Raw genomic sequence first — 21,982 nt, 5'->3', positions numbered from 1 at the left:
TAGAAGCAAGATGGAGTCAATTAAGTGAGATCTCTTTCAATGTCTCAGTCACAATTGTGCAAAGGTGGTTTCAAGAGTAGCAGCTCAGAGGCACTTCCCCAGTCATATTTATATCCACTTTAATCATATGCAAATGAAGGGGCAGATTATGCAGAAATTTCTAGAAATAGGGTGGTAACCTCTGGTTCACTGGGTCTTTGCCATGGAAAGGTGTAATATCTGGGTGTTGCCCTGGCCCCGTTTTAGCTAGTCCTCAATTTGGTCCAGTGTCTGAGTCCCCCACTTGGAAGTCAAGTCCCACCTTCTGAGTTGAGTCCCACCTCCTACCTCATTGTCAATAAACCAGTTTTTGGTTTTGTGGTTTTTCTCCATTGTTTTTGTTTTCTATCTCATTGATGTCCACTCTGATCTTTATTATTTTATACCTTTTGCTTACTTTGAGCTTCATTTACTGTCTTCTAGTTTCTTAACGTGGAAGCTGAGATAATTCATCTAAGACTGTTCTTTTTTTTTGAGATGGAGTTTCGCTCTTGTTGCCCACGCTGGAGTGCAATGGCGCAATCTTGGATCACTGCAACCTCTACCTCCTGGGTTCAAGTGATTCTCCTGGCTCAGCCTCCCAAGTTGCTGAGATTACAGGCATGCAACACCATGCCCGGCTAAGCCTGTTCTTTTCTAACATAAGCCTTCTTTCTCTCGGAAGTACTACTTTAGTGACATCCCACACATTTTACTCTATCGTGTTCATTTTCCTTCCATTCAATATGCTCTTCAATTTCCATTTTAATTTCTGCTTTAATTCATGGACCATTTGAAAATGTGTTTAGTTCACAGATATTTAGAAACCCTCTAGAGATCTTTCTACTGTTGATTTCTAATTTAATTCTGTAGTGATTAGAGAATATAACTTGGTATGACTTCTATTATTTTACACGTGCTATAGTTTGTTTTATGGACCAAATATGGTCTGTCTAGGAAATTCACCAAATTCTTAATATGGTGAATTTTCTGTGTGTACTTGACAAGAATGTGTATTTTGCTGTTGGGTAGAATGTTCTATAAATGTCAATAATCTCAAGTTGATTGATAGTGTTATTCAAATATTGTATATCTTTGCAGATTTTCTGCCTACATTTCTTTCAATTATTGACAACATTATTGAAATCTTAGGGCTACAGTTTTGGATTTCTCTATTTCTTCTTTCATTTCTATCAGTATTTGCTTCATGTATTTTGAAGTCCTGCTATTAGATGAGTAAATGTTTGAGATTGTTATGTCCTCATGACGAATTGACCTATCAGCATGAAATAATCAGCTTTTTCCCTAGTAATAGTTTTCATTCTGACATCTATTTTGTCTGATATTAATAGAGCCACTGGAGCTTTGATTTGTATTAGCATTGGTTGTCCTCTTTGTGGAACTGTGAGTCCATTAAACCTCTTTTTTCTTTGCACATTACCCAGTCTTGAGTATGTCTATCAGTGCTCTTTCATTGTCTTGAAGGCACTCTGTTTCTGACCAGGCCAGTTTCCCTTGGGTCCTTTTTAAGGAGACCCTGAGGAATGGCTTTCTCGTTTGCTTGGTGGCTTGGTCTGTCTGTCCATCTGCATGGCGGACGCAGCCAATCTGGTGCTCCTGAGCTCCTGTCTCACCATCCTGTCCCAGCTGCTCTCATGGGGTATGAGCCTCTTCCTGCAACAGCAGGTCAGAATACTTTGGGGCAGCAAGTAGGTCAGCTTCCTGGTCCCTTTAGTTATACTCAGTACATTGCCAGCATTGATGGGAGGTGCAGGTTGTTCACACACTTAACTCCAAAACTGCTTGGGAATCCACGGTCAGATTTTGCAGTAGTTAGGACCTGAAAATGTACAGAAAGCTGTCTCATCTTCCTTTGACCGAGTTATCATGGAGATAAGTCGAGAGATAATCACTCGTTCTGCTGCTACCCCCATCGCACATCCCTTCTGCATGATTACTGAGATTTATGGTACAATTCATTGACAGAGAGTCCAAGTACTGTGAACTTTGTGACTCCATAGCAAACATCTACTGGGAAGAAGGCATCCTAGGATTTCTCATCTGTCTTGTTCCTCACCTCCTCCTAGGCAACATCATTTCTTTATGGCTCTGTAACTCGCTGGCCTACCTCATCAATACCTATGCACTCTGGTGGGGCATGGCGGCTTACGCCTGTAATCCTGATACTTTGGGAGGATGAGGTAAGAGGATCGCTTGAGCTCAGGAGTTTGAGACCAGCCTGGGCAACAAAGTGAGACCTCATCTCTATAAAATAATTTCAAAAACCTTAGCCAGGCATGATGGCATGCACCTGTAGTCCCAGCTACTAGGGAGGCTGAGGTGGGACAATTGCTTGAGCCTGGGAGGTCAAGGCTGCAGTGAGCCGTGATTGTGCCACTGCACTCCAGCCTGGGCAACAGAGAGAGAGTCTCTCTCTCTCTTTCTCACACACACACACACACACGCGCGCACGCATGCACGCACTGGGCAGTGAGGTTTCTATCAGGAATGAAATGAAGAGTATGAAGAGTTATTCTCAAGCTGTCACAGCACTACTTGCCAGTATGTTGACCTATCCCTTTGTGCTTGTCTCTAATCTTATGGCTGTCAACAGCCATGGGCTTGCTGGTGGACCCCCTTCTTCCTTCCCAGTATATACTACTTGCATAAATTGCCGGCGCATGCTACAAAAACAGGGAAATATGAGCCGAGGAAATAGCTTGTTTTTCTCAAAGGATCCCTTTGGAAGACTTGTTTTGACCTGAGAATGTGAATTTGAAGATGTAGGGTGAGACAGTGACATTTCTATAGTCCCAGATGCACCAGACTATGGGAGACAATGTTGATTTCTATATAGTGTTCCACACTTTTATTTTATTTTATTTTTGAGACAGACTCTCACTCTGTCACCCACGCTGGAGCGCAGTGGCGCGATCTTGGCTCACTGCAATCCCCGCCTCCTGGGTTCAAATGATCTTCTCACCTCAGCCTGAGTAGCTGGGATTACAGGCAGGCACCACCACAGCTGGCTAATTTTTTTGTATTTTTAGTAGAGACAGCGTTTCACCATTTTGGCCAGGCTGGTCTCGAACTCCTGACCTCAAGTGATCTGCCCACCTTGGCCTCCCAAAGTGTTGGGATTACAGGCCTGAGCCACTGTACCTGATGACCTTTTTAAATGGTCATTTAGTCTTGGGGAATGAATAAATAAGTAAATAAGTGTCAGAGGGACGACTGCCGGCCCCTGCAGGAGACAGGCAGAGTTGATGCATGATTGCTCTGCTGGTTGCTCTGTCTCTGTGAAGAAGTCAGAAGCTCCAAGAGAGAGAAACTTCTGCCTTCAGCAAAGGAGACGCCTCTCGTCACTCTGCCTCCCTTAGACACTGATTTCGGGGTTGTGGGAAGTAACACTCAGTAGGTGCTCAAAATAGTCTCTAGCTGTTCAATACATGTTAACTATTGTTGCTCCCATTTTACAGGTAAGGAAACTGAGGCCGAGTGAAGTGAGATCGCTTCTCCCACACCACACAGAGGGAGAAGAGCCGACACTGCCCTCCCCCAGGGCCTGGGCTCATAAGCACCATGGTGGTCGGTGTCCTCTGAAGGAGGATGCTACAGTCCCTTCAGAGGATGCTACAGTCCTCCTTCAGCCCTTCTTCCAGCCTGAATGTCCCCATCCCATCCATCAGGCTCCAAGGTGAAGGTGGAAGTGAGGCCAGAGGGGCAGTACTGTACCAAGTGAGGGCATGAGGAAGAGATGATGACATAGGCTGTCACTGTTACCACCACACCAACATTGGAGCAGCTGCTTTGTTTCTTCAAAGAACTTTGAAATAGCGAGGGGTTGGAGGAGGATGGTAAGGCATCCACAGAGTGACTGCCTGGTGCTAACATACCCTGGACACATGGATGTGGCCGTTGTCCATTCAATTACGCTTTTTCTAAAGAAATACAACTTAAAGTAACAAAGCATAATGTCTAACTACTGCTTACACTGGTTCACAAAAGTAACAAAATGTAGGCCAAGAGTGAAAGTAGCTTGGCCAGGCACGGTGGCTCACGCCTTTAATCCCAGGACTTTGAGAGGTCAAGGTGGGTGGATCACTTGAGGCCAGGAGTTCAAGACCAGCCTGACCAATATGGTGAAACCCCATCTCTACTAAAAATATAAAAATTAGCCGGGTGTGGTGGCAGGCGCCTGTAATCCCAGCTAACTGGGAAGCTGAGGCGTGAGAATTGCTTGAACCCAGGAGGCAGAGATTGCCGTGAGCCGAGATTGCGCCAGTGCACTCCAGCCTGGGCAACAGAGCAAGACTCCATCTCATAAAAAAAAAAAAAAAAAGTGTGAAAGGCGGCAAATACCTATACAGTTGGGTTCCTATCCACTAAGCCCACTAAGCTTTGTCCGCAGTCGCTGTGACATCTACCAGCAGTTCTCTCCCCTACTCTCCTCTGTGGCGCCCCCTACTTCTCTCCCCTCCACCCACCAGCTAGGGCAGAGAAATACTCAGGAGCCCTCCCAGGACTCATACACGACAGTGAGTACTAGGCTTAGCGTTGGCTTCAGGACAGCTTAATATTAACACCCCTCCAGGCAGCTGTTCTGCAGCCTTTGATTTCCCCTGGAACATGATTTAGGGTGGGGAGAACACCTTGCTCTAGGAAGGTGTTGATTAGAATGTGAGGTGCTCCCCACCTTCTAGGAATTATCTGACAGATGAGCCACTTTTATTGAGGGGACCGAGGCTTCAGGTGGGCTGGGTGAAAAGAGGTCAGGAGTTTGAGACCAGCCTGACCAACATAATGAAACCCGTCTCTACTAAAAATGCAAAAATTAGCTGGGCTATGGTGGCATGCGCTTGCAGTCCCAGCTAGTCAGGAGGCTGAGGTATGAGAATCACTTGAACCCAGGAGGTGGAGGTTGCAGTGAGCCGAGATCGTGCCACTGCACTCCAGCCTGGGCAACAGAGGGAGACCTTGTCTCAAAAAACAAAAACAAAAACAAAAAAACCAAAAAAAAAAAAAAAAAAGAGAAAAGAAAGAAAAGAGGTGGCAGACCCACTCCATAGACGAGAAATTCCCACCCACCTGCCGTTTTTTTTGGTTTTGTTTTGGAGAGACAGGGTCTTACTCTGTTTCCCAGGCTGGAGTACAGTGGTGTGTTCACAGCTCGCTGCAGCCTTAACTTCCTGGGATCAAGTGATCCTCCTGCCTCAGCCTCCCAAGTAGCCAGGACTACAGGTGCGTGCCACGATGCACTGGCAAAAAAAAAAGAGCCAGGCACAGTGGCTTATGCCTGTAATCCCAGTACTTTGGGAGGCCAAGGCAGGCATATCACTTGAGGTCAGGAGTTCGAAACCAGCCTGGCCAAAATGGTGAAACTCCATCTCTACTAAAAACATAAAAATGAGCCAGGCATGGTGGCATGTGCCTGTAATCCCAGCTACTCAGGAGGCTGAGGCAGGAAAATCACTTGAGCCTGGGAGGCAGAGGTTGCAGTGAGCCGAGATCACGCCATTGCACTCCAGCCTGGGCAACAGAGTGAGACTCTGTCTCAAAAAAAAATAAACAAAATAATAACAAAAAACTGTAGAGGTGGGATCTCCCTTTGCTACCCAGGCTGGTCTTGAGCTCCTGGGTTCAAGTGATCCTTCTGTGTCAGTCTCCCAAAGTGCTGGAACTACAGGCACGAGCCACCATGCCCGGCTGTCCACCTGCTTCTTATGTATAACCTCCACGTGTGCCTGCCTAGTTCCCTTGTTCCTGGCATGGGTAAAATAAACAGGAGGAAGCCTTTTGTAAAAACCTTCCGCTTTCTGGGAGGTGCTAGACCCTTCTACCATCAAATCTTGCTGGTTTGTTTTCATTGGCTCTAAGCACTGCCCCGCTGATGCGGAAAGACCTACACATCCAGGTCTAGCCCAGGCCAGAGAGCCTCGTGGTCTCTCAGACAGGCCAGCACGAGATGTCCTCACAGGGAAGCTGAATGATGGGCAGGGAGTTCTGCTTCCCCTCGGGGCCTCAGTTTCCCTGTTGGGATGAGGAGGGTGGGCGTGGTCTCTCAGAGCCACCTGGGACTGACGTTCTGCTTCTCTAAGCCCTGGGCCCAGGTCCCTTCTCTGCCCTGGAGTAGCCGTCTCCCAACTCCTCATGGAGCAGATGGGGACATGGTGGCCGTGGGGTGCACTCAGTTGACTGTCCTCATCCCCAACAGGACTTGATCTTTGACCTGGGTGACCCTGTGAGGTGGGAGTACATGCTCCTGGGGACTGATAAGTCTCAGCTGTCCCTGACTGAAGAAGATGACAGTGGGATAAACGATGAGGATGATGTGGAAAATCTGGTGAGTCTCAGCAGCTCAAGAACCGAGGGAATGTGTGTGAAGGCTTCAGGGAGCCTGACAAGTGTCCCCAGCAGCATGTGTGTGGCAGTGGGGGATGGCTCAAGTAGACCAATGATCCATTCCTCAAAGCAGGAAGGCTTGGGCAATTCCCTTATTTTACAGATGGGCATATTGAGGCCCAGAAAGGCCAGTAACCTACCCAGGACCTCCCAGTGGGTTAGGCAAGGGACAGGACTTGAAGTCAGGTCTTCTTCCCCCCATACCATCCACCTTGTTCAGGAGTTGCCCTGCTCCTTTGGAAAGATGCCCCTTGCCAGCCTGGGCAACATAGTGGGACCCTGTCTCTACAAGAAAATTTAAAAATTAGCTGACTGTGGTGGCATGCACCTGTAGTCCCAGCTACTTGGGAGGCTGAGGCAGGAGGATCACTTGAGACTGGGAGGTGGAGGCTGCAGTAAGCTGTGTTCCTGCCACTGCATTCCAGCCTGGGCAACCCCACCCCACCACAAAAAAATAAAAATAAAAATAAATGTAGAAAAACAAAGTTGCAGAGCAGGGTCATAAGACCCCTGGGAGTCCCAGAGCTGGCTGTTCTCAGTTCCATCCCAAGTAGCCATCATGAGCCCCACACGCTGCCGGGCCTTTCTTGTCTGTTCTGTCAGTTCCTCTGAAAGTCGTTGGCCAGGGCCTTACCCACATCACCAGCCTCCCTTCTCTGAATTCAGTTTCCGCCTTTATGTGAAATAGAGGCAGAAGGGTCATAGTTGTATTCACAGTAATTCTAATAGGTGCATTCGTCTGGCATCACAAAGCACCACAGATGGGGTGCTTAAATGACAGAAATTAATTTTCTTACAGTTCTGGAGGCTGGAAGTCTGAGATCAAGGTGTAGACAGCGTTGGTTCCTTCTGAGCCCCCTGTCCTTGGCTTGTAGACGGCTGTCTTCTCCCTGTCTTCACACTGTCTTCCCTCTGTACAAATCTATGTCCCAATCTGTTCTTATAAGGACATCAGTCATATTTTTTTTTTTAATTTTTTTAAGGCAAGGTCTTCTCTGTTGCTCAGGCTAGAGTGCAGTGGCACGATCATAGCTCACTGCAGCCTCGAACTCCTGGGCCCAAATGATCCTTCCACCTTGGCCTCTTGAGTAGCTGGGACTACAGACACACACCACCACACCTGGCTAAGTTTTGTTTTTCAGAAAGACGTGGTCTTGCTATGTTACCCAGGCTGGTCTCGAACTCCTGGGCTCAAGAGATCCCTTTGCCTTGGCCTCCCAAAGTGTTGGTATTACAGGCATGAGCCACCATGCCCAACCAACACAGTCCTATTGGATTAGGGCCCACTCTAATTGAACTCATTTGACCTTAATCACCTCTCTAAAGACCCTGTCTCTACAATCATTCAAACAGTAAGTGATCAAGACAACAACAACAACAACAAAGATAACAAAGAAAAATAAATAAAACAAATATAGTCACTTTCAGGGCTTAAAACTTCAACCTATGAATTTTAGGGGGACGCCATTCAGCCCGAAGTAAAAGGTAGCACTCATATAGTCCTTACTAAGCATTGGGATCCGTTGTATCTATTTAACCTGAAGTAACTCGTTAAAATCCCCACAGCCACCTGGTGAGGTGGGCACTGGTATTACCACCTGTGATTAATATGATCCCATTTTACTGATGGGAAGACTCACACACAGAGAGGTTAAGTCACTTACCCAAAGCAACACAGCTGGTAAGTGACAGAGCTGGGATTTGAACCTACACAGTCTGGGTTCTCATTGGTAACTCTGTTCTACCTCCTGGGGCTGCTTGATGTGATGTGCTTGGCACAGCAGTGTAGACCGCCTGAAAAGGGTGCTGAATGTTCTCAGCGTCCTCATCTCCAGAGACTGGGGACATCTCGTGTGCAGTAAATCCGGGCATAGGCGCCCCCTGCTGGCCATGGGGCATGGACCAGCCAGGGCCTGAGAGCCCAGCCCTGCAGGCAGCTGGCTTAGTGCCAGCATGGCTAATAATCAAACAGTTCCAGTCACAGAGTCCTGGTCCACCCTGGCCCAAGAGCCCTCGTTACAGCAAAGATGGACAGAGGGCAACCCAAAGAGTCAGAGCCCAGTCATGGACCCCCAGGAAAAAACAGACCCCCGGTGACAGCCCACCCACCTGGCTGTCTTGGAGATTTTTGACAATACTAACTGCTGACTGCTCACCCATTTTTGTCCCCTGCAAAATGTCACAATTAGATAAGCAGGTGTCAGACGTATGAGCAATGTTTGTGGAAAAAAGGTTTTAAGTTGAGAAAGTCTTATCCAAGTTTCTGTGATTATCTAGTTTGAGGACCATTTATCTAGATCAGGCCTTATTTCACAAATGGGGAAATTAAGGCTCAGAGAGGAAACAATAATAGGCCGGGCACGGTGGCTCATGCCTGTAATCCCAGCACTATGGGAGGCCAAGATGGGCGTATCATTTGAGGTCAGGAGTTCGAGACCAGCCTGGGCAACATGGTGAGACCCGCCCCCCCATCTCTACTAAAAATACAAAAATCAACTGGGTGTGGTGGCGCATGCCTGTAATCCCAGCTCCTCAGGAGGCTGAGGCAGGAGAATCACTTGAACCTGGGAAGTGGAGGTTGCAGTGAGCCAAGATCATGCCACTGCACTCCAGCCTGGGCAACAGAACAAGACTCCATCTCTAATAATAATAATAATAATAATAATAATAATAATATCAGCCAGACAGAGTCCCAAGGCCTTTACAGACATTATATCATTTAATCCTCCTAAAAGATCCGGTTTACAGTTAAGAAAACTAAGGCTTAGAGCAGTTAACAGACTTGCCCAGGACCCCTTAGCTGGTCTTGGAGAGAGGGTGGGGCTTGGGCGCCCTGACTCCAGAAACACCTCTCTAATCACGAAGGGCCTGCAGCCAGGGCAGGGGGTGCTGCTGTCCTAAGCCAGGCAGGTATAGGGAAGAGCTCCCTGCCCAGAGTAGACTCCTCCTCTTCCACATCATGAGTCGTGCTCATGACCTCCAGTTCCCCTGGGGAAGCCAACGGACCACCTTGGCTTGGCTCTGCAGGCAGAGACAGAGCTTTGACCATAACTTCTGCTTCCAGGCCCTGACCAACACCACCTCCCCCACCCGCTTCTCTCCCATCAGGGCAAGGAGGATGAGGATAAGAGCTTCGACATGCCCCACTCGTGGGTGGAACAGATTGAGATCTCCCCGGAAGGTATTTTCTATTTGTGTGTTCACTTACCCTCTCCAGATCCAGTTCCTGGGCCTCCAGAGAGGTCTGCAGCAGCAGTGAGGCGGGGGGACACAGCAGGGAATGCTGTGCTCCACATTTCCACCCTTCCCACCTTCAGCTGCACCCTCTCTCCCTCCCTCCTCCCTTCCTGCCACAAGCACTCAGCTCTGACCCCGAGGCCCTGACACCAGTCAGGCACACAGGGCGATGCAGCTTAGTGAGCATGTGTGGGATGATGGCGTGTGGGCAGCAGCAAGGCCTGGGAACCCAGCCCATTCCCCTCTCACACTCTTCTACGCAGAGGAGGCTACGGGCAGTGCCCAGATGGTGCGGGGGGTCTCAGGACCAGAGAGGGGCAGGTAGAGAAGGCAGGAGGGCAGGGACTATCATGCTCCATGTCAATATCTGCTGGTGCCCACCTAGGGAGCACCCAGGCCTATGGGGAGAGCATGGGCTATTTCATCAGGGTGGGAAGTGCCAGAGAGGGTGTCATGGGAACCCAGAGGAGGGGCACCCAGCCCAGCACTGGGGGTAGGGCCTGGGGATGGGTGAGCAGAAAGGGGTACCAGAAGTAGGCTAGAGGTCACCTGGGCAAAGTTTTGAAGGATCTGAAGGAGTCAGTCCAACAAGAGGAGGAGGGGATGATGGTGTTTCTGGCAGAGACCTGTACAAGCAAAGGCCTGGCAGTGGAATAGTGTGGTTGGCTGCGGGGCAGACCCTCTGATGGGGCTCAAATCCCATTCTTGGGTGGATTTGTGCTTCTGTCTGGCCTGAGAACCCCTCTAGGGCTGGGGCCACCCCGGTGATTATTCTCCTCGGCCTCCCTGGATCGGGCTTGGGGCCAGAGGAGTTCAGTACACAGAGAACGGGCAGTGGATGGATGAGTGGCTGGGCAGGGCTGGCCCTCCCTTCCCCCAAACTAGGAAGGATAGACCCCAGCTGACTGTGTCCACAGCATTTGAGACCCGCTGCCCGAACGGGAAGAAGGTGATTCAGTACAAGAGGGCAAAGCTGGAGAAGTGGGCCCCGTACCTCAACAGCAACGGCCTTGTGAGCCGCCTCACCACCTACGAGGACCTGGAGTGTAAGGGGGATTGCTCTGGCCATGGTTCCAGGCCTGCCCAGGGGCGGGGGTGGCTTCTACTCTCTCTGGGGGCATTGCTGGCCTCTGTGTGCCTGGAGTAAGTAGGGGTTGAAGACTAGGGGATCTGGCCTGGCTGCAGCAAACGTCCATCGGCCCCACAGGTACCAATATTTTGGAGATAAAGGAGTGGTACCAGAACCGGGAGGACATGCTGGAGCTGAAACACATAAACAAGACCACAGACCTGAAGACAGACTACTTCAAACCTGGCCACCCCCAGGCTCTGCGCGGTATGTGGCTCCCCTTTCCTGGGCCGGCCAGGAGCCTGGGGTAGAGGCCTCACACACCCTGTGGCAGGTGGTATGTGGTGGGAGGAACCAGCATACATATTACACAGGGGTTCTTGGGCAGCAAGCAGTAGAAGCTGCCCTGCCTCCCTCAGCAAACCCGATGTGTGGGAGGTCAGGGAAAGCTCAGAAAATCTAAGGAAACGTGACAAATGCTCCTCCAGGAAAGCTAAAGGGGGCACCACATGCCCGTTCAGTGGTTGGAATCAGGCCAGAACCTCACCATGAGGTCACACGGCGGCGGCCATATTTAAAGGAGGCAGTGCCGGGCACAGGGTCTCACACCTGTAATCCCAGTACTTTGGGAGGCCAACGTGGGCAGTTGAGCTCAGCGGTTCAAGACCAGCCTGAGCTATATGGTGAAACCCCATCTCTACAAAAAATACAAAAATTAGCCAGGAGTGGTGGCACATGCTTGTAATCCCAACTACTCAGGAGACTGAGGCAGGAGAATCACTTGAACCCAGGAGGTCGAGGCTGCAGTGAGCCGAGATTATGCCACTTCACTCCAGCCTGGGTGACAGAGAGAGATCCTGTCTCAAGGAAAAAAAAAAATCCTGACCAAGAAATTTACAAAAGAAAAGTATGGGGTAATATACATTTTTAAAAATGATCAACCTCATTGGAGGTTGATATTGAAAAAAAGAAACTAATAAGGTCCCTAACCAATAAAGGATCCATCTTATAACCCCCATGTTGGCAAAGATGAAAAAAATGGTACTACTGGGTATGAACAAGTGTGGCAGCAACAGTCACTCTGTGTCACTGTTGATGGGACAGCAAATTGGAACTTTTATGGAGGACAGTTGGGCAAAATATTGATAATGACCACAAAACGTGTACGCTTTTGACTGGGCACAGTGGCTTACACCAATAATCCCAGCACTTTGGGTGGATCACCTGAGGTCAGGAGTTTGAGACCAGCCTGGCCAATATGGTGAAACCCTGCTACTACTAAAAATACAAAAATTAGCCAGGTGTGGTGGCAGGTGCCTGTAGTCCCAGTTACTCGGGAGGCTGAGACAGGATAATCACTTGAACCCAGGTGGCGGAGATTGCAGTGAGCTGAGATCGCGTCACTGCACTCCAGCCTGGGTGACAGAGCGAGGCTCCATCTCAAAAATTTTGTACACTTTTGGACCCAGCAACTCCATTGCTGATAATTTATTATTAGCAAATAATGGACAAGAATGAAAAATGCACGATGCAGATGTTCATCATGGTGTTGGTAATAATCAGAAAAAGTTGTACACAACCTAAACACCCAGCAATAGGGGACTGGTTCCATAGCTAACCTCATCCATAATGTGGGGCTGTCTTCTCCCTGGGCCTGGGGTTGGGCGATCAAGCCAGCAGCCATACTTCCTAGTGCTCATGTAGCTGTCTCCTCCCACCTCCCGCTCCCCACCCAGTGCACTCGTACAAGTCCATGCAACCTGAGATGGACCGTGTCATTGAGTTTTATGAAATGGCCCGTGTGGATGGCCTGATAAAGCGGGAGGAGACAGCCAGGACAATGACAGAGTACTATCAAGGACGCCCAGACTTCCTTTCCTACCGCCATGCCAACTTCCGACCCCGAGTCAAGAAGCTCGCTCTGAGCAGTGCAGAGTCAAACCCCCGGCCCATTGTGGTAAGAGCTCGCCGGGGCTGGGAACAGGTCGCCCTCCTTCTCTGGCAGCTGATGTCACCTCTGAATGGTGAGAGCCCTGGCTCTGGGGTGGCATTAAGGCCTGAGACATATCCAAGGGCACCAATGATGAATGAAGCATTTTACCAAATGTATTAGTCTGTTCTCATGCTGCTATTAAGAAATACCTGAGACTGGGTAATTTATAAAGAAAAGAAGCTTCATTGACTCAGTTTCGCATGGCTGGGGAGCCCTTAGGAAACTTAGCATCATGGCAGAAGAGTCCTTTTCACCGGGCAGCAGGAGCGTGAATAAGTGCGGAGCAAAGGGGGAAACCGCTTATAAAAACCATCAGATCTCAGGAGAACTCACTCACTATCATGAGAATAGCATGGGGGAAACCACCGCCATGATTCAACTATCTCCACCTGGTCCCGCCCTTGACCTATGGGGATTATTACAATTCAAGGTGAGATTTGGGTGGGAGAACACGAAGCCAAATCGTATCACCAAATGCACCATCCTGGGGTTGTCTGGTGCCAGACTGTGCCCTCAACCATGGGGCCAAGGATGTGTTATTTCCTTATTGTTATGCAAAAATACACACTCATGACTAAACATTTGGAAAACATGTAAGAATGTAGAGAAAAGCAAAAATATCTCAGAATGGCATCTCTCATATATTACCATGGATTATAAGTTTGGTTTTGAGAGTTTTTTCTAATGTAATTGAGATAGGGACCTGGGAATTATAGTCCCTGTATTACCCACTTAACATGAAATTGTGCATTTTCCCCTCCATGTCATTACAATTTAGTTGGCAACTGTGTGTAATGGCAGCATGCAAAGAAGCTCTTTCTAGCAGTAAGGGATGTCTAGGGGTCTAGCAATGGAGTAGGCTGCCTGCAGAGGTAGTGAGCTCCCCATCTCTTGAGGTAGGCAAGCAGAGTCTTGAAGGAGCTGAGGAGGGGCCCACCACCATACGGGACTGGAGTGGCCTGTCCCTGAGAACCCACGAAATCCATTGTCTGCTTAAGAGGGGCTATTCCACGTGAATCTCCAAACAACCCCAGACTCCAGGGTCCTGAAGATCCATTGCTCCTGCCTTCGGGCATGCAGAGAAATCTGTCACACCCTCATCCTTTGCTTGTTCTCGCCTCCCAGAAAATCACAGAGCAGTTCTTCCGCAACCCAGCGAAGCCCGCGGAGGAGGACGTGGCAGAGCGCGTGTTTCTGCTGGCCGAGGAGCGCATCCAGCTGCGCTACCACTGCCGCGACGACCACATCACAGCCTCCAAGCGCGAGTTCCTGCGGCGCACCGAGGTGGACAGCAAAGGCAACAAGATCATCATGACGCCCGACATGTGCATCAGCTTCGAGGTGGGCATGGGGACCACGGCGGGCAGGGGTCGGGTGTAGGAGGAACCGGAGCTCTTTGTCTTATTCCAGCAACGTGGGAGAACCTGGATGGGCACTGGTGAATCCTGGCCCCGAAATTCATCTTTGTCCCTTGGGAAAACCAAAAGTTCCCATCTGGGGACCCTTCTCTTTGCAGCTCCTCTGAAAATCTTCCCTTTTCTACCAAAAAAAGAAAATTCAGCAGGCTAAGACGACTCCTCATGTTCCCCACTCCTGGTCAGGGCAAACCTCAGATCCTAGGGAGGCTCTGGGGGAGGGGAAGATTCTCACCACCTCTGAGGGGCTAGCCTTCCTAGTCAAACCCTCACTCTCCTGGCACAGTCCCCAGCTTTTCTGAGTCTTCAGTTTCTCTTTTATTATTATCTGTGTTTTTATAAGTGAGAAAATTAAGGCTCAGAGAGGTTTAGCAACTTGCCCGAGGTGACACAGCTAGAAAGTGGCAGGGGTAGATTTGAACCCAGGTGATCCTATGCGCCGATCATGGCAGCCTCTCTGTGTTACCGAGGTGGTTGTTGTCCCAGGTGGAGCCCATGGAGCACACCAAGAAGCTGCTCTACCAGTACGAGGCCATGATGCACCTGAAGAGGGAGGAGAAGCTGTCCAGACATCAGGTCTGGGAGTCAGAGCTGGAGGTAGGGTCCTATGGGAGAGTGAGCAGGTGGGCGGTATCTTTATTTTTGAGATAGGGTCTCGCTCTGTAACCCAGGCTGGAATGCAGTGGTGCAATGATGGCTGTACATCCCGGGCTCAGGTGATCCTCCCACCTCATCCTCCCAGGTAACTGGGACTACTAGCACACACCACTATGCCTGGCTAATTTCTTGTTTTTGTTTTTGTTTTTTAACAGACAGGGTTTTTCCATTTTGCCCAGGCTGGTCTCACACTCCTGAACTCATGCGATCTGCCCTCCTTGACTTCCCAAAGTGCTGGGGTTACAGGAGTGGGGGGTGTCTTCATCACGCCCTCCAACACTTCTCATTTCAGGTGCTGGAGATCCTGAAGCTTCGAGAGGAAGAGGAGGCGGCGCACGCGCTGACCATCTCCATCTATGACACCAAGCGGAATGAGAAGAGCAAGGAATATCGGGAGGCCATGGTCAGTCCCAATCCCTTCTCCAGGCCCCAGCTTTTCCTAGACCCCCCTGGCCTCCAGGGTGATGGGGACCATGAGGGATTCTGCTGAGAAACCCTCTGTGGGGGATACGGTTATTGATACCATGCGGTCATCCTTGCTGCCGAGCTGACCGTTTCTATGGTTCATCCCAAAGAGTACCTGGGATTTGGGCAAGGTCTCCCCCCATCCCCAGGGGCTGTAGCCAAGCCAAGGCCTGTGGTTGGGAAAAGAATTAAAATTATGTGCCCACCTCTACTCAGGGCTCTGACTGAGGTTGCACCCTGGGTCAGTGGCACCAGTGAGCTACCTCTGGCTCCAGGCCTGAGCAATCCTGCTCTCCAGCACAGGGAGGGCATTTGGGTTACACCCTCAGGTTGCAAGGCCCCACCTGGTTTTCAGGGCTGGCTTCTGAATCCCTTTCACCAACCAAGTTGAGATTTCTAAAAATAGTTTGGGGATCATGAGGCAGGACGGTGCATCAGATGACCGTTCTCAGATCCCAGGGGAAGGTGTCTGCCCCCATGTCTCCAACTTCACCACCCCCTGTCTGCAGATGTAGGACACAGTCCCCAGGGTGGAAAAGAAACGTGAAGGGAGTTACTGGCAGTTTTTAACTAACATCATTAATAACCACTACCATTGACTGAATAAGCATCTGCTGTGGATTGTCAGGCATCAGGCTGCGTGCTTTACAGACATGATCCTGTCAGATCCTCAGAGAAGGAAACCAAAGCTCAGGTAGAGAGACACAAATTCATGTAAGAAAAAAAGAGTTGGCTGTCACCAGTAAACACAGGTCCAGAGGCCGGACACAGTGGCTCACGCTTGCAATCTCAGCACTTTGGGAGGCTGAGGCAGGCTTATTATAAGGTCAGGAGATCGAGACCATCCTGGCTAACACGGTGAAACCCCATCTTTACTAAAAATACAAAAAATTAGCCAGGCGTGGTGGCAGGTGCCTGTAATCCCAGCTACTCGGGAGGCTGAGGCAGGAGAATGGTGTGAACCCCAGAGATGGAGCTGGCAGTGAGCCAAGATCACACCACTGCACTACAGCCTGGGCAACAGAGCAAGACTCTGTCTCAAAAAAAAAAAAAAAAACCCACAAAAACCCACAGGTCCAGAGACCAGCATGCAAGCCCTTCTAAGGCCTGTCTTGGAGGCGCCATGCACCGGGACCTGGCTGTGAGGTCCGGCTTTGTGCTGGCACACTGCTGATGCAGAGCTGGAGAGGTCTCTGCAGTTCCTGCTGATCCAGCTGACTGCCCCTCACCCTTACAGGAGCGCGTGATGCATGAAGAGCACCTGCGGCAGGTGGAGACCCAGCTGGACTACCTGGCCCCATTCCTGGCCCAGCTCCCGCCAGGAGAGAAACTAACACGCTGGCAGGCGGTGCGCCTCAAGGATGAGTGCCTCAGCGACTTCAAGCAGCGGCTCATCAACAAGGCCAACCTCATCCAGGCCCGCTTTGAGAAGGTGCCTCCAGCGCCTTTGTTGGGGAAGGGATCTCAGCATCTGCATCCAGAAAATGGGCCCAGGGCTGTCTGCCCACCACCTCACAGGCTTATGAGGGCCTGATGAGGGGGATGAATATGTCAACGCTTGGAGTTTCCAAATGACTGAGTTGTTCCTCCTCACACTTGTTTATCAGATAGACAAATGGATAGGGAGATGGATGGGTGTATGTATGGATAGGTGGGTGGGTGGGTGGGTGGAGGGAGGGTGGGAGGGTGGGTGGATGGATGGGTAGACGAATGGATGGGTAGATAGATGGATGAATAGGTAGATAGATGGGTTGGTGGATTGATAGGTGGATAGATGGATGGATGGTGGAATGGAATGGTGGTGGATGGTGGAATGGATGGATGGATGGATGAATGGATAGATAGGTGGTATGGATAGTAGGGAAGGATGGTGGATGGATGAATGGAATGGATGGATGGAATGGATGGAGTGGTGGATGGATGGGTGGATAGATGGATGGTGGATGGAGTGGGGTGATGGATGGGTGGATGGATGAGTGGGCACGGATGGATGAAACGGATGGATGGGTAGATAGGATGGATGGATGACGGGGATGAGGGTGGGGTGGAATGGATGAGGGTGGTAGATGGATGGATGGATGGAAGGATGGTTGGGTGAGTGCGTGGGTGGATGGATGAGTGGGTGGATGGGTGAGTGGGTGGGTGGATGGATGAATGGATGGATGGATGGATGGATGCGGAGTGAGAGGGTGGTGGATGGATGGATGGAATGGATGGTGGGTTGGTGGATGGATGGATAAATGGATGGTGGATGAGTGGTGGTGGATGGATGGATGGATGGATGGATGGATGGATGGATGGGTGGAGGGTGGTGGATGGATGGATGAATGGATGGGTGGGTGGATGGATGAATGAATGGATGGGTAGATGGATGGATGAATGGATGGGTGGATGAGTGAGTGAGTGGGTGGGTGGATGGATGAGTGGATGGATGGATGGGCGAGTGGATAGATGGGCAATTGGATGGATGACTGGATGGACGCATGGATGGATGGATGGATGGATGAATGGATGGGCAGGGATGAGTGGAGGGATGGGCAGAGGAATAGATGGGCAGATGGCTGGGTAGACAGAGAGATGGTACATTATAACAACTCCTAGTCCTTGACCCATTTTTGTTGGTCAGGCACACACCATGTAGTTCCCATGCACTACTAAGATTATGTCACTTAATCTTCACAAGGAGCTCTACAAGGGGAGGGGGTAGTACAATGACCCTCATTTTGTAGACAAGAAATTGCAGGTTCTGAAAATGCCAGTAACTTGTCCAGAGCTACATGGCTCTCTCAGTCTTGACCCCTGCTCTGACTTCATAGACATGACATCCCTATAAACATGACCCCACTGGCTCCCACCCAAGATATTTTGTGGCCCCTGCCTCTGTGGCAGCTATGGATAGGTGGCTTGTGTGGGTGGGGACAGTGGGGCCAACTGTCATGGGGCTGTCTAGTGACCAATGGGATTGCAGCCTGCAGCCTGGGTGAAGGTCAGCCTTGTCAGCCCTCCTTCTCTGTCCTCCCTATGACCACAGGAGACCCAGGAGCTGCAAAAGAAGCAGCAGTGGTACCAGGAGAACCAGGTGACGCTGACACCTGAGGATGAAGACCTGTACCTGAGTTACTGCTCTCAGGCCATGTTCCGCATTCGCATCCTGGAGCAGCGCCTCAATCGGTGAGCAGGGAGGGCAGGCAGAGAGAACCCAGTGGGAGGGTGGACCACCAGCTTTGTTACCCCTTACCCTCTTTTCTTGCCCCTCTGACTTCAGACACAAGGAACTGGCCCCACTGAAGTACCTGGCTCTGGAGGAAAAGCTCTACAAGGACCCACGCCTGGGGGAGCTCCAGAAAATATTCGCTTGATGTCTCTCCTGGGGCCTCAGCCAGAACTGCCAGAGAAAGGAAACCTCTTCCCTGGAGCCTGGCTCCTGTGTTCCCTCTACCCAGCCAATGCCTGTTTACACAGACACCTGGCCTCACTGCCAGCCCACCTCTCCTACAGCCCTGTTTGTTCCTGCTTCTCTTGATTTTCCTGTAAATAGACACACTCTTAATTGGCCATTTGTGCCTCGCACTTCACAAGCTCCAGCAGCAGGCTTTCTCTTCTTACGTTATCTATAGCCTGGGACCACCTGCTTCCTCCCCTTGGCCCTGTCATTTACTTCCTGTCCTTCTCTCCGTTGGAATGTCAGGTCTTCACAGCACCTCTGCAGATGGTCCTGCAGCCATCTGCAAACAACTGGTTAGATCTCAGTGTGACTAGGGTGACCCACCTCACCAGGTGGGATGGGGAAAGCTAAGATGCATGCCCCAGGATTTGAGGGCTGAATCCCAGATCCTCTTCTTACCAGATACCACTTACCAATCTGTAGAATGGGGTAGCATTGTTGCATTAAATAAGACTTATGGCCAGGTGTGGGGCTTACACCTGTAATCTCAACATATAGGGAGGCTGAGGTAGGAGGATCGCTTGAGCCCAGGAGTTTGAGACCCGCCTGGGCAACATAGTAAGAAAGACCCCATCTCAAAAAAAAAAAAAAAAAAAAAAAGAGCCAGGCATGGTGGCATGAGTCTGCAGTCCCAGCTACTCAGGAGGCTGAGGTAGGAAGATCACTTTCACCTACGAAGTCAAGGCTGCAGTGAGCCATGATTGTACCACTGCACTTCAGCCTGAGCAACAGATTAAAATCCTGTCTCAGAAAAAAAAAAAAAAAAAAGAAAAGAAAAGACATAAAGCAGGGAGGCTGGGAATGGCACATAGAAAGCAGTCATTAAGTGTTAGCTTAAAAAATAGCCAAAAAACACATGAAATGGTTGTCAAATTCATGAGTCATCTGGGAAATGAAATGTCACAACACCCTCCAGTGTGAAAAAAATAAAAAGTACTGGTGATGATGAGAAACAGCTGGAACTCCTAAATAACCTTCCTAGTGAAAGTATAAATCAGTACAACCATTTTGGAAAACTGCTTGGCATTATCTATTAAAGCTAAACTAAAGCCCAACAATTCTACCCTTAGATTCTACTCCAATCCATCATTCATCAAGTAAGAATGATGAACAACTCAACAGAAATGTAGATAGATATCTATCTGCCAAAAGGCATGTGCTAGAATGTTCATAGCAGCATTACTGATAATAGCACCATACTTGGAAGTTACCCAAATGTCCATCAAGAGCAGAATGGATACATAAATTGTGGTCTTCAGATATTTTGGGTTGTGTTTAACTGCTTAGGGAGAATGCTACTGGCATCTAGTGCATACAGGCCAGGGATGCTGCTAAACATTCTACAATGCCCAGAACAGCTCTCCACAGCAAATAATGATCTAGCTCCAAATGCCAATAATATTGAGGTTATGGAGTGTATTAGTCTGTTTTCACACTACTGGTAAAGACATACTCAAGACTGGGTAATTTGTAAAGAAAAAAAGGTTTAATGGACTCACAGTTCCACATGGCTGGGGAGCCCTCACAATCATGGCAGAAGGCGAAAGGCACTTCTTACATGGTGGCAGACGAGAGAACGAGAACCAAGCTAAAGGGAAAATCCCTTATAAAATTATCAGATCTCATGAGACTAATTCGCTACCATGAGAACAGTACAGGGGAAACCGCTTCCATGATTCAATTATCTCCCACTGGGTTCCTCCCATATGTGGGAATTATGGGAGCTACAATTAACAAGATGAGATTTGGGTGGGGACACAGCCAAACCATATCATAGAGCGAGCGATGAAAATGAATGAACTTGCAACACAACTATACGGAATGATATGGTCGAACTGCCTAAGTATAATGTCAAAAGATTCAAGACACAAAAGTACATACTGAATGATTCCATTTATGTAAAGAACAAAAATAAGCAAAATTAATTGGTGATATTAGAAGTCAGGACAACCGTCACTCTTGGAGTGTGAGGGTTAGTGAATAGATGTGAGCATGGAGCCCTGGGAGGGGATTCTGGTTTCTGGTCATGTTCTGCTTTTTGACCTGGATGTGTTCAGTTTGTAAAAATTCATCAATCTTGTACACTTACAATGTGTCCTCTGGAGTGTTTTTAAGTGCTTGTTGTCATGAATCTAATCAAGCCTTTAGCCGTAACTTAAGAAATTCAAGGGAAGAAATGCATTTAAGAAGAACTTCCATCGAACAAGAACTTCGGGAAATTCAGGTAAATGACACTAAAAGGAAACATTCCTAACGTGGGACAATCTACTAGGTAAATGGCCTGATCTCTTCAAAAGATCGATGTCATACAAATAAGAAGTTGGGGACAGAAATGGAAAGAATTTAAAAGAGTCAAGTGTGCTGAATACTGATTGGTTCCTAGTTAGAAAAAAAAGTCATAAAAGGTTTTTGGGATGACTGGGGACATGTGAAAATGGACTGGCTGTTAGAGAATTAAATTTTCTTAGCAGTGGTGATACAATGGTTATGTAGAATAAGGTCATTATTTTTATTTTATTTTATTTTTTTGAGACGGAGTCTCGCTCTGTCGCCTAGGCTGGAGTGCAGTGGCAGGATCTCAGCTCACTGCAAGCTCAGCCTCCTGGGTTCACACCATTCTTCTGACTCAGCCTCCCGAGTAGCTGGGACTACAGGCGCCCGCCACCACGCCCGGCTAATTTTTTGTATTTTTAGTAGAGACAGGGTTTCACAGTGTTAACCAGATGGTCTCGATCTCTTGACCTCGTGATTTGCCCACCTCGGGCTCCCAAAGTGCTGGGATTACAGGCGTGAGCTACCGCGCCCGGCCTTTATTTTTATTTTTTGAAATGGATCTCAGTCTGTTGCCCAGGCTGGAGTACAGTGGCCCCATCTCAGCTCACTGCAACCTCTGCTTCCCAGGTTCAAGCAACTGCGCCTGGCCAAGAGCCTTATTTTTAAGAGCTACATGCTCAGTATTTGGTGTTGGGGTGAAATGTCGTATCTACAATTTTCAAATGGTTCAGAAAAAGACACACAGACGAAGCAAATATGGCAAACTGTTAACAAGTGCTGGAATCTACGTGGTATCATGATACTGTGTTTTCAAGTTTTCTCTATTTAGTTTTTTTTATAATACAAAAGTTAAGAGGAACTACAGACTAGACAGTTTTGATCCGATGTTATTCCAATCGTTTAAAGGTGCCTTGTGGTGACTCACGCCTGTAATCCCAGCACTTTGGGAGGCTGAGGCGGGTGTATCACCTAAGGTCAGGAGTTCAAGAACAGCCTGGCCAACATGG

At 49.1% G+C, this 21,982-nt stretch overlaps 1 protein-coding gene and 1 pseudogene across 4 annotated transcripts in view; both read left to right on the top strand.

Annotated features, from left to right (window-relative positions):
- DRC7 (dynein regulatory complex subunit 7) overlaps positions 1 to 18,826 on the top strand; it is a 36,145-nt gene extending 17,319 nt beyond the window's left edge. For all 4 annotated transcript variants that reach the window (XM_009196542.3, XM_017953399.3, XM_017953400.3 and 1 more), the window contains 11 exons: positions 6,233 to 6,361; positions 9,529 to 9,601; positions 10,575 to 10,703; positions 10,865 to 10,993; positions 12,463 to 12,683; positions 13,845 to 14,060; positions 14,621 to 14,731; positions 15,084 to 15,194; positions 16,494 to 16,688; positions 18,288 to 18,427; positions 18,522 to 18,826. In XM_009196542.3, the coding sequence (XP_009194806.2) occupies positions 6,233 to 6,361; positions 9,529 to 9,601; positions 10,575 to 10,703; positions 10,865 to 10,993; positions 12,463 to 12,683; positions 13,845 to 14,060; positions 14,621 to 14,731; positions 15,084 to 15,194; positions 16,494 to 16,688; positions 18,288 to 18,427; positions 18,522 to 18,615 (1,548 nt within the window). In that variant the 3' untranslated portion in view covers positions 18,616 to 18,826. The remainder of the gene's footprint in view (positions 1 to 6,232; positions 6,362 to 9,528; positions 9,602 to 10,574; positions 10,704 to 10,864; positions 10,994 to 12,462; positions 12,684 to 13,844; positions 14,061 to 14,620; positions 14,732 to 15,083; positions 15,195 to 16,493; positions 16,689 to 18,287; positions 18,428 to 18,521) is intronic.
- Positions 1,005 to 2,271, top strand: LOC110742041 (annotated as a pseudogene).
- Positions 18,827 to 21,982: the final 3,156 nt, after the last annotated feature.

This window comes from Papio anubis, chromosome 18, assembly GCF_008728515.1.
Source record: "Papio anubis isolate 15944 chromosome 18, Panubis1.0, whole genome shotgun sequence".
Taxonomy (NCBI): Eukaryota; Metazoa; Chordata; class Mammalia; order Primates; family Cercopithecidae; genus Papio; species Papio anubis.
This window is presented reverse-complemented; position numbering and strand designations above follow the sequence as displayed.